At 36.2% G+C, this 12758-nt stretch overlaps 1 protein-coding gene across 1 annotated transcript in view; it reads right to left on the reverse strand.

Annotated features, from left to right (window-relative positions):
• erbb4b (erb-b2 receptor tyrosine kinase 4b) overlaps positions 1–12758 on the reverse strand; it is a 583317-nt gene that overhangs the window by 198315 nt on the left and 372244 nt on the right. The window contains exon 4 of the mRNA XM_051707947.1: positions 3635–3766. Coding sequence (XP_051563907.1) covers positions 3635–3766 — 132 coding nt within the window. The remainder of the gene's footprint in view (positions 1–3634; positions 3767–12758) is intronic.

Here is a 12758-nt window from a genome sequence, read left to right on the forward strand (position 1 = left end):
TAAAGCAGGGATGTTCCGATACCATTTTTTGGAGAACAAGCACTAGTACCGATACTTCCTTTTTGATACTCGCCGATATGATATATGTTTTTTTCTTTTTTTTTTTTTTTTTTTTTTTTTTTTCAAATTAACAATTTATTTAAATGTTATCATCAAAATGGGGTCTAAATTACATGGATTCATTAAAACTGTAAACAAATACAACATTAGAGTTAGTTTTGTCAAATAAAGTGCTGCACATCAGAGCACCACAAATGTGATATATTCCTTAAATATAAGATAATTATTATTGATTTATTATCATTATTAGTTCTGGTAGTAGTATTACAGTGAATATAACATAACTACAGGGTGGACCCCAAAAAATGGAGCCACTAAGTTTGATTGCTCATATCTTAAAAATGCATAAAGGCATGTGCATGATTTTTGGTGTACTTCTACAACTTTTTGTAAACAACAACATGACATCACTGTGATGTCATCATTAGCAACAACTTGCTACAAATAAGTAAGTAAATAGTTTGTTTTTTGGGAGGTGGGGGGGCACCCTGGGGCACCCTGTATGGACAGTAGTGATATATTTCTGTCATACTTTTTTTCCAATTAAATCAAGCTTTTATTTTGGCGGAAGCTTGTATTTTGGAGTGAAGACCTTTTCGTTTCTGTGTGTTTTGGATGGTAGCTTCTCACCTCTGGAAAAGCAGGTCACGTCTTGACACAGCGGGATTATTAAACTGCAAAAGGCTGCTATTTAATTTAATAAATATGTAGTCTGTATGTGCCACATACTATATAGTGAATTAGCGCTCTGCTCGCTGTCATCTGCTACAAACAGTGCGTGCGATGCTCATAATGTTTTAGAGCTCCTTGGTATGAGCAGCTGGCTTCACATTTACATTCAAACATTCTTAAAACAAGATCTATTAACTTTGAAGAGCACATCACCTGCAAATTATATATTTTTCTCATTAAATCGCAGCCTTTGCGGTTTAATAATCACACTATAAAATACTGTGATTTTAATTTGTGCACTGAATGTTTTCGCAGTGATAACTGTATGTCAGATGGTATCGGTTTTTGGTATCGGAGCATTTTTACGAGCACAAGTACAAGTACATGAGTGCAGTATTGGCCCCGATTCCGATAGTATCATTATCGGGACATCCCTAGAATAAAGGCAATACTGGTTAGGAATTACATGAGGGTAAGTAAATGATGACAAAATTTTCATTGTTGAGTGAATTATTCCATTAAATTATAGTACAGAAAAGTGAAGGGAATTTAAGAAAGCATATCCACATCACAGGCTTAAAAAAATCTAGACTAAAAGACAGATCAGAGCATGAGCATATAGTTCTACATGGTAAAGACTGAATTTAAATGAAACTGAATCATTGAGACGATAAACCAGTCACCTTGTAGGTGGGGTTAATTGGTTAGTTGGCTAATTTTAACATTTACATTGGCCATCAAGATCCTTCTACACTTTGTTGTTGGGGTTTCTGATTTAATTATAAGGTTATATACGTTAACACATGCACATGTAACATGTATTATGTACAAATTAGGTTTAATAAATAACAATGAATATTTTTTGACGCAAATGTTCAACTTTTTTTATGTTAATGTATGCATACAATATTGTTCATTGTTAGTTCATGTTAGTTCTTAATGATGTTACATTACTAATTTTTAATATTAAACTGTAATAGTGTATGTAGAATTTGACATATACCATGATTAGAAATGGTGTAAAATATTGTTCACTCTTCATGTTAATTAATTGTGTAATGTTAATGTATACACAAGACACAACCTTATTGTAACGAGTTACCGATACATTTAATAAAAAATGAATCAAACAATACTTCCATGGATAGACTACCTAAATGTCCATGTAAACATAGTCAGTAGTGAGCTGTTAACCACTGCGACCAGATCAATGAGTCAGTGAGCTGAACTTGAGAACCATATCAATCTGATTTGTGAACAAATCATTCAGACCGGTTTTGTGAACTGGATAAATTAGTTCATTGAAAAGATCAGACCCTAATAATTATTTGTTCACAAATAACTACAATTTTGTTCTGTTTCTCACACAGAGCTATGGTAAGAATTCAAAACGACTATGGATATAGCACACAAGTCGTATGAACTACTCTTAAACTAACTTTTCTTCACTAAATAGTAAAAAACTTCCCTCTTTGTTCTCTTTCTCTGGCTCTCGTTGTCTTCATTGGTGATTGAAATCTCAGTACAAAAAGGAAGGATTTATTTATTTGTTGCTTATAAATCACTCCATGTTGCTATAATTTGCTATCATTATAGGGCTTAATTGAAGTTTTTCTTCATTCAAATAGTGCATTTGTGAGAAGGGTTGTTTCTTACAACACTGCCATCAGGATATTTAAAACAGAAAAATGAGTTGATTTTATTTATTCATTATTCGTAATAATGTTATTCTGTCTGACGGGGGGACATTTATCTTATTTTCATTTCAAATAGAGGGCTACAGTTTTGTTTCTTTCTTTTTCTTTCTACCGACCAATGATGGTTCTGAGAAAATGTGCCCACAGCCTATTATTGTTGCTATAGTAACAAACGCAACTTCAAAGTGTGTCTGATTGACAGGTAAAACGCAAACCTTTATTTCAGCTTTGTTGTTAGATTTGTGGTTATTTTACGTAATTTCAGCAGACAGCTTACTTCATACATTTGAATCATCAGCATTAGGTTAAAAAGGGGAAACTGTATCATTCAACTGAACTGTACACAAGCATTTTAGACACATTCGCTGCACTCCATGCACGGAATGAATGAGCGTTATTGAATGAGGTTTTTCCCCCCACGCATTCACTTGAACTGCTCAGGCAATGTCAATGGTATAGTACGTTTCAGGGGTGGCCTAGATTACAACTTAAAATCAAGCAGAGCTATAGAAATTTACATATTTACAAATAAAGCTTTAGATTATGAGTACATTCTACGACCCCCCCTCCAACATCTTGTTTTGACGTCATTCGGGAAGGTTCAAGCCTTGATTAGGGGGGTCTCCCCATAATTCGCACCCTGGTGTAAGTGAATGAGGCCCAGTTAGTTTTTTTCTTAGGAATTAGTTTCCCAAAAATGAAAATTATGTAATAATTTACTCACCCTTATGTCGTTTCAAACCCCTGTGCTGTTATTTTATATGTTTTAAAAGTATAGTATGTATTATAAGTCATGCACCACATTCAAAAAGCAGACAAATTTAACTTGTTATTCGTTGATAATCTTCCTCTCTGCAAAAGCTCTTAAAACTAATTTGTGCTTTTGTGGAATACAAATATTGCACCTATGTCTCTCTTTCGGGTTTGAATTGAGATAAGGGTGAGTAAATTATGACAGAATTTCCATTTTTGGGTAAATTATTCCATTAAGTACTCCAACATGAGGATGTCCATCTACTGTATAACTAATTTGTCACAAAACTTTGGAAATGCTTCACTGATAAAATACTGCACAAATGAACTTTTTGCAGCTAATTGTCCTCCCTGTATTGGAAATAAATGAACCTACAATAATAAGAACATTACTGTTACCCAAAAAGTGCCAGTTTCCCAGTGACTCATTCTCTCATTGGGACAATACTCACAGGAGTTGCTGCTATTGGACGGCACAACCAGGTGATCAGGGCGGGCGTTTTTCACAATGTCCTGCCAGTGGATGGTATCAGCATGGCACAGGAACTTGTTCTGGTCCACATACACCCCTCCATTCAGAATTTCTTTTAAAACACAGAAAGCAAAAATAACACACCATTGACTACCTAATGACCTATGTCAGCAGGCAACTCTTAGCATATCATTACAGTGAAGGTGACCCTGTCACTATCAGGTGTCACCATAAGGGTCCATACATGCAGAGAGCAAGGTGAGCAAAGATGATATTAAAAATCATTTAGTGTCTGAACACAATGACTCATTTGGACCCTTTGGTATCAGTGCTGGCCTACTTCTGTTATGAGAGAGCTCCCCCTTAAATGGGTTGGTCAGTAAGACCAGGCATTCAGAAGCCAGTCGTGTCTGGTGCTTTAACCTGTTGATGTGCCTAACTGATGTCACTTTGCATAAATTAGTTCACATTTAATATATAGTGTTGACAAATTATACAGATGTATAATTTGTCAACATTATGAACAATTTTGAACAGCACACTATATAGTAAATGTAAACTCATTTAAGCAAAGTAAAGTCAAACCCATGGGTGGGGTCAATGAGCATCAAGACACAACTGGCTTCTGAATGCCTGGGATGGGGGGGTCTTACTGACTGGGATTAGTTCACCTAAAAATGAACATCTTTTATCATTTACATACCCTTATGGTCCAAACCTGTATGACTTTGTTTCTTCAGTGGAACACAAAAATATACATTTTAAAGAATTGGAAAAACTGGTTGTTTTTTTCAGTGCAATTACAGTGCTTGGGAACTGAGGCTTTTACTCCTCCAAAAATAAGGAAAAGTACCACTAAAGTATCATAAACTTAGTCAATATGACTCATGCACTCTTCTGAAGCCATACGATATATTTGTATGATAAACAGCCAGAAATGTAAGTAATTGTTCACTGATAATCTAATCCAGTGACCACGTTTACATGTGCATAAGAAAGCAGTTTATTCCAGGGTTTTTGTAGAAAGTGGCATTCTGAAACATTATGTAAATGAGAAAGCCGATTTCCTTACACCGTTTAAGGGATTAAGAGAAAGCGGTTTAACACACTTAGGTTTCTACCAGAGAAAGCTGCTTATGTGGCCATGTAAACACATACGTGGCGTTCTAACAGGTTTTTGAAGAGTGTGCATGTGCGTGGAACAGACTGAATAACAAACATCATAGGATGGAGCCCAACAACAAATCAACAAACATTTTTGCAAGTAGTCGGGAAAGCACATACACTATAAACACCACTGTAAAATATTGACGGTCTCACACGTTGAGGGAATCCCGGAGTTTTACGTAAAGGGATACCCCACTGTTGAAGCAGAGTTCCGCTGCAGGTCTCCATAGAAAGGTAAGGAAACAAACACAGCAACAACTCTGGAATATTTGAAAATAAAGCAAAGCAACAGATAATAAAATAATGAAGTCTTCCTCGGATCCCATGTTTGTTATTTACACAAGCGTTGCGGGTTAATTACGATGCTCTGGAGAAAGCTGCTTGCTAACCGAGCCACATGTATATGGGAGTAAAGAGTACGCCGCTTTTACAGTGTATGTAAACAAGAACGCTGCTTTCTCGCAATAACCCACTTTCTCATAATAATCCTCTTTCTGGTGTCCATGTCAACGTAGTCAGTAGTGAGCTGTTAACCACTGCGACCAGATCAATGAGTCAGTGAGTTGAACTTGAGAACCATATCAATCTGATTTGTGAACAAATCATTCAGACCGGTTTTGTGAACTGGATAAATTAGTTCATTGAAAAGATCAGACCCTAATAATTATTTGTTCACAAATAACTACAATTTTATTCTGTTTCTCACACAGAGCTATCGTAAGAATTCAAAACGACTATGGATATAGCACACAAGTCGTATGGACTTCTTTTATGAAACTTTTATGGTACTTTTGCATCCTTTATTATCCTTGAAAGCCTTATTTCTCATGCATTGTAATTGCATGGAAAAGAGCGACCGGAAAAATTGTTTTTCATGGCAGAAAGAAAGTCATACTAGTTTGGAACGACATGGGTAAGTACATGATGGAATTTTCACTTTTAGGTGAACTATACATTTAATAAAGAGGCCAGATAAATCCAACTCTTATTGCTATTATTAATAGACTTTTCCTTCTGCTCCTCTGAGAGATGGCTATTCTCAGCAGACACAAACAGAAGAAAGGAAATAATTACATTCCCAGACAATGTCAGATTCATCCTGGATTTGGAGTTCCGACATTCTGGACAGCAAAATTAAGGATTGTAATTTCACATTTCATCTGCAGGGAGATGACACGCAATCCTTCGCCCTAATATGCATCATACTGTCTCACATAGATCATCGGATTTAGAGAGAAATCAATCAGATTTTCCCCACCCCTGTGCTTTCACCATTGAGATGTCTCCGTTTGGGCACAGTGGACAACTATGATCTTAACATTTCCCTGAAACCAAATGTCTGGAGTAATCCTCACTTGCATGGACAAAAACAGAGAAGGTTTATAACAGATTTGCATTATTTACTGCAGTGGATTTCTCATTCACGTCTGTAGGAGATTAGCCGTGTGGTAGTAGAACAGATGAGACATATTAATAACCACGGGCCATCTGAAACTGATAATAGCCTAACAAAAGCTTGATTAAACTGTACTCCACGGATGATTGGAGATGATGTTATTGTGTATTTCCCCTCTCTCTACAGGGCATTGAGGATCCTGTCGCTCAACAGATAAATTAATGTTAGCATTCCCTCCTTCAGACATGCTGGAAGGGTTCAATGCAAATGGCTTGTGATTTCCTAGAGGCCACAATCAGAAAAAACAATTTAATACAATGGTAAGTAAACCCAGCATGGGGTCCTCAGACAGACCAATTGGTTAAAGGGATAGTTCAGCAAAAAAATAATATTCTGTCATTATTTACTCACCCCTATGTCGTTTCAAACCTGTAGGCTTTTATTTTTTTTTAGGTGGAATATTAGAATATTACAATACAACTAGAGTTTATAGTTGTCAAGCTCCAAAACAGATATAAAAACCACCATAAAAGTATCATTAAAGTAGTCCATATGACTTTTGTGTTATATTCCAAGAAGCAACACTAAATGTATGTGCGAGGAGCAGACTGAAATTTGAGGCGTTATTCACTGATAATCTTGTCGTTCTCCGAAGCTTCTATTTAGCTCATGTTCGTGTCCAGAATACATTTTTTTTTCTTTTATTATGTTTGGTTACTACACACCACATATGAGAACCATCAGGCTTTTAAAAAAAAAAAAAAAAAAAAAAAAAATTATCTGGACATGGATAAGGACTAGATGCAAGCTTCAGCGAGCAGGGGTGAAGATTTTCAGTAAATAACACCTAACATTTCGGTCTGTTCCTCAAACAAAACTATCATATGACTTAGAATTTAGTTGCACAAAGATGGACTACTGATATGGTGTTTTATAGCTCTTTTTGTAGCTTGATAGCCCCTGATCACTATGAACTGTTGTTATACAGTATGGCACACAATTCATACAAATTCTTTTTTTTTAAATTGTGATTCAGAAAATTAAAATAATAATAATAACAACATTACGGTTTTGCAACGACGTGACAGAATGTTCATTGTGGGGTAAAATATTTATTTAAAGGAGAGGAGAGCATTTTTCTATTCCTCAATCTTTCTGTTTCTCTAAGAACAAGATGCAGACGATTTCTCACTTGTACATCACATCATGCCTGCACATCACCTAAGTGGAAGGGATTCCATAATTGAAGACTACATATGGTCAGTCAGCACCTATTATTCTTAGGATATCATACAAAATTGATCATACAAAAGTAAATAACAACTATCTCACAAAGACATGTAATGTAGCACAAAATGTCTACTAATAGCCTTTGTAAACTATACAGAACAATAAATATGCTTATCAGTGTTTAAATGGGAGGAGAAAACGCTTCCCATATCTTTTGCTGTTGACATGAAAGAACGTGTAATGTGTATTTGTTTTCTTCTGTACTGCAAATTATTGCCTTAATACTTAAAATAAATAAATAAAATGTGCTTTTATTTTATGGTCATTTTGTAACATTTGTACTCCCGTATAAACAATTTTGTATGATAAATAATGAGAACCACTGATGTAAGTTATACACCATATCATTGGCTGATACTAGCTGCTTGGGTTCATCTCATTAGATTACTTCATTTACACCAACTAAAGGCATCACCGATTTGCTTGTTAGTTAAACATTTAGTCCCAGATTTAGATTAAACATTTAAATGTAATATTTAGAATTAGATTTAAGATTGAGATTTAATATGTTCATCTGCACTTGACATTTAGATTTAATATTTGCATTTATAACATATTTACCATATTAACCTTACAGCATTAAAAATAAATAAATAAATAAATAAATAAAAGAGAATATTTGTGCCAAATCGGGCAGTTAAGTGTAGGCTACATTATTTTACATTATTATCTTCCATCTCAAGGTCTCACATGGCTCAAATTTGCAAGGAAGTTACTTGTTTCAAAGACACACAGCTGGAATGGTAGGACACACACACACACACACACACACACACACACACACACACAGAGAGAGACACACGCACTCTCTGTCATTTAGGATGCCAGCACTGGTGCTGAGTTCAGTAAAGTGTCTCTATACACAGCCATAACAGCTGGCCTCACATCAGGCCTCATTTCAATGACTGTTTAACTTCTTATTGGATTTGTAAAAGCTACAGGCCTCAAATTGAGTTAAATGGGCTTTCCAAGTTTATGTCAGTCATTGGAATATGTGTACACACACCATCATTCCTGCATATCAGTAAACTTGAAACATGTCTGTATTTGGAGCATGCTAAAGTGAATTTAACATGCCTTGCTGTACTGTCTACATAGGCAAATGTCTTTTAAGAAGGGTTGCTACCTGTCCCCAAAAATATGGGACTGTCAATTCATTTAAAGATGAAATGATGCTTTCCGTATCAAATCAATACAGGATACAATTTTTACCGTATTTTTAAGCCTGGCCCAGATCGACCCTGGTCAGATGGCAAATTCATTCAAGAGGGAACCCCCTCTACTAGTCGGATGACACCACTGGAGGTGTCCCATATTTGACAACTTTGAAGGTGGCAACCCTACTTCTAAGACAGCATCCTAACTGCAATGGAACCTTATACAGTAAGTAACCAATTTGACAAAGGCAGCATCTCCGAACATCATAATTTGAAAGCGTTTAAGAGGTTTAACTGGTGTTAGCATGTTGGTATTCTAACAATAGAAACTCTAATAACCAAAACATAAATATACACTCACTGAGCACTTTATTAGGAACACCTGTACACCTACTTATTCATGCGATTATCTAATCAGCCAATCATGTGGCAGCAGTGTGATGCTCAAAATCATGCAGATACGGGTCAGGAACTTCAGTTAATGTTCACATCCACCGTCAGAATGGGTAAAAAATGGGATCTCTTGTTGATTTTTGTTGGTGCCTGATGGGCTGGTTTGAGTATTTCTGTAACTGCAGATCTCAAGGGATTTTCACGCACAACCGTCTCTAGAGTTTACTCAGAATGGTGCCGAAAACAAACAAAAATTCAAAACATCCAGTGAGTGGCAGTTCTGTGGACGGAAACGCCTTGTTGATGAAAGAGGTCAACAGAGAATGGCCAGACTTGTTCGAGCTGACAGAAAGGCTACGGTAACTCAGATAACAAATCTGTACAATAGTAGTGAGCAGAATAGCATCTCAGAATTCACAACCTTAAGGCATATGGGCTACAACAGCATAAGACCACATCCGGCACTTTATTAAGACCATAGCGTTCCTAATAAAGTGCTCAGAGTATGTATATATATATATATATATATATATATATATATATATATATATATATATATATATATATATATATATATATACTGTATATCAGCTCAATCTCTTCTTTAACAATCCTGCCATTCTAATCCAGTAATTAATCCACTGTAACACTTTTATCTCGACTAATAATGCAACAAAGATGATCAAGTCAGTCGCATAGATGTTGCCACCTATTAATGAAAGTGTGAAAACATCATCCCAGCCTTACAGCATTTCCTGCCAGCAGTCTGGCTCTGCATGTGGCACAGAGGGACTGCTCCTGGCAGGGCTTATGAGGAATAATACGCCAGACTCTGCCAACTTCTTCTGCCACCACTGTACAAATACGTGATCTTCTGCGCTATCCATCAAAGTGATTCTCTGCACCACACAGCCTGGCCTCTCTAGCTGCGTTACCAAGGAGATGCTCTCTGGGTAAAAAACTGCGATGAGTAAAGTTGAACAAACAATCAGAGGGAACAGAAAGTGATCTTTCTTTACGATGAATAGAACAAAGATTGCCTATAATACAATGCAACTAGGCTTCTTGTAAGAAAAATAGAGGTGTGGTTTTAATGGTTACTCGTAGTTTTACTGAAAGTTATTGCTGCTGTTACCGTTGTGTAAAGATGTTATCTGTAGTGATGCCTTTATTCTTTTGTGAGGGCACGTAAGCCACAAGATAAAAGCTACACAATACCTAAGAGAGAGATCTGTCAAGACATTTTATGGATTCCTACATTTCGTTTAATCGAAATTGGGAAAGAAGATTGTGGGTCCATCTGTGTTCAATTCGAAAAAGGCAGTTCATTTCTAACATTTATCAGTTACCCTCTTATCACATTGACAAAAAGCAAAATGTTGGATTCTTATGTTGGAGCAACCCACAAAAGTTCAATATAAAATGTATTTTGTTGTAACATTGAAGAAGTATTTTGGACTGATGTTTTTGCAGGCTACGATTGGTTGGTCTTTAGGACTCTAAACCTGCCCCTAAATGTTACATGAAAACAAATTCTGGTTGGTCACTTTGAAGGTCTATCAGATAGAACTTTCCTGTCTATGTATGTGGTTTTTGGCAAAAAATAAGTTGAAAACTGGACCAGACATTTTTCCAATCGTCAAGCCAATCGGTTATGCAAGACTACAAACAGAGGTGCCTTACATCCCCCATCAGACTTAATTATTTGTTCTACCTGCTGAATGGCTTATACACATGAAACTTACTGATGTTCAAAATGAGTGAAGATGTGTGCAGTCAGTCTGAGCACATGCTAAAGCTCTTCATTCATAAAGCCATCACACTGAAATGACACTTAAAGACCAACAGTCCACTGCTCAATGAGTTATTAAGCCATTATAATAAGGAGCTTCAGTGATAAGCTTTCCATGAACATCTCAGCCAAGGTCAGAGAAAGAGAGCTCCTCACATAAATCTAGATGTACAGGGGTGGCAAACTAGGAATAAAACACAGACAGACTCCATTTGAATGTAATTGCATTTTTATGTATTTAACTACTGACCTGAAAAGAACAATGGCTTAAATGTAACTACATAAAAGCATTTATGAGGAGTTGAGGCCATGGGCGTTCGTGAGAAGAAAAAGGGGAAGGCGCGGAGAACCTGTGAGGGAGTTGTTCAGCGGGCAATCGTGCTGCACTGGCTGCAAGCAAATGCACTTTTAACGAGACACTGTTGACATTCAAGCATGAGTGGCCTTGGCAGGCAAAGCATCACAGAAGCCTTATGATGGCCCATATGTGATCACCACTGACAGCAGGACATTTGTTCTACTGGTTACATGTGTCTGTTTCGGTCCTTGGAATCCATCTGAACCAAGGACCCTCTTGTAGTGCTCAATGCATACATTTTTTTTTTTTTTTTTTTTTTGCTCAGGAGTGCTGACAGGCTGTGGAGGGACAAAGACCCAACCCAATAACAACTCTTGAAAACCAATGACAAAGGCAATAAATAAAAGGAAAGAGCTGCATTGAAATAAATCTCTCTGAAATCCAACAAAGGTTGATACAAACAAAAAAAAAAAAAAAAGGTAAAAATATTGGCAAAAAAAATAGGATGCCCTCTCTGTCCATAGGAGGGCAATTTTTATTGGCAAATGTTATAGAGGAAATTGTCACATTAACAGAATGATATATAAGCAATAAAGAAAGAATTGAAAGTATATAGACTGCTGAGGGGGGAAGTATTCAGTAATACTCTGAACATAAGAGGTTTAAAGCAATGACAGATGTTCACAATACACTAAACATCTATTTTAAATAGGGTAAATAACATTATTTACTGCTAAATAATGTGGAGTTTCAAGATGGTATGTTGGGGTTCAATGCTGGTCAGCTTCATTAATGTATTATTGTTGTTTGCATGTACAGCATAAATAAATGCTTGAGGGACAGTGGCCTCGGACAGTGAGGGGGTGTTAACCACAATCCACCACCTTCCTCTCTCCACTGCAGTGACTTTCTCAGGGTGGTAATTGCTTTTAAACCAGGTTGATTAAATTTTGTTATCCCTCACACAATTGTTTCCTATGAATCTTTATGAAAAAATGGCCAAGATTAAAGGCTTATGGAATTATCTAGGGCAGGGAGCATCTGCTTATTTATCTGAGATAAAAAAAATAATAATAAAAAAACGGAATAGACAAAGACGAAAGGTATAAATGAGAAAGGGCAAAGGAAAAGGAGAGGATGAGACTTCCCCTTTATCATTTTTAGTTACTAAAATACTTCTCATGTTCGAAATCTAATATACTATCTGGGTCAGATAGGTAAGCTTGTATGTTGAATTATAGCAGTGAAACCACTGCATACAATGGCACTTATGGGAATATAATTCTATAGGAAAAGTAATATATAGTGAGGGCATTTTCTCCTAAAAGGAAAAGAAGGCAAAATTTCAGAGAAGAAAATATTTGACGGTACAGAAATAAAGCAAAACAATAAAGATCCACAATTTTTGTTCAAATGTAACACTATTCAACTGTAAACAACTATGATAAAAAAGCCCTCCTATCATGTTCATAACCGGTCTGTAAATCGGCCCAAATTGATAAAACTGGTGGAAATGTGGTGTATGGTGAACTCAGTAATTTTTCCTTGTTAAAAAAGTTTTCTCCTCAAGAAGTGTGGTAACAATTTACAATAAGGTTCCATTTGTTAACA

The sequence above is a fragment of the Myxocyprinus asiaticus genome, chromosome 10 (genome assembly GCF_019703515.2).
Source record: "Myxocyprinus asiaticus isolate MX2 ecotype Aquarium Trade chromosome 10, UBuf_Myxa_2, whole genome shotgun sequence".
Classification (NCBI taxonomy): Eukaryota; Metazoa; Chordata; class Actinopteri; order Cypriniformes; family Catostomidae; genus Myxocyprinus; species Myxocyprinus asiaticus.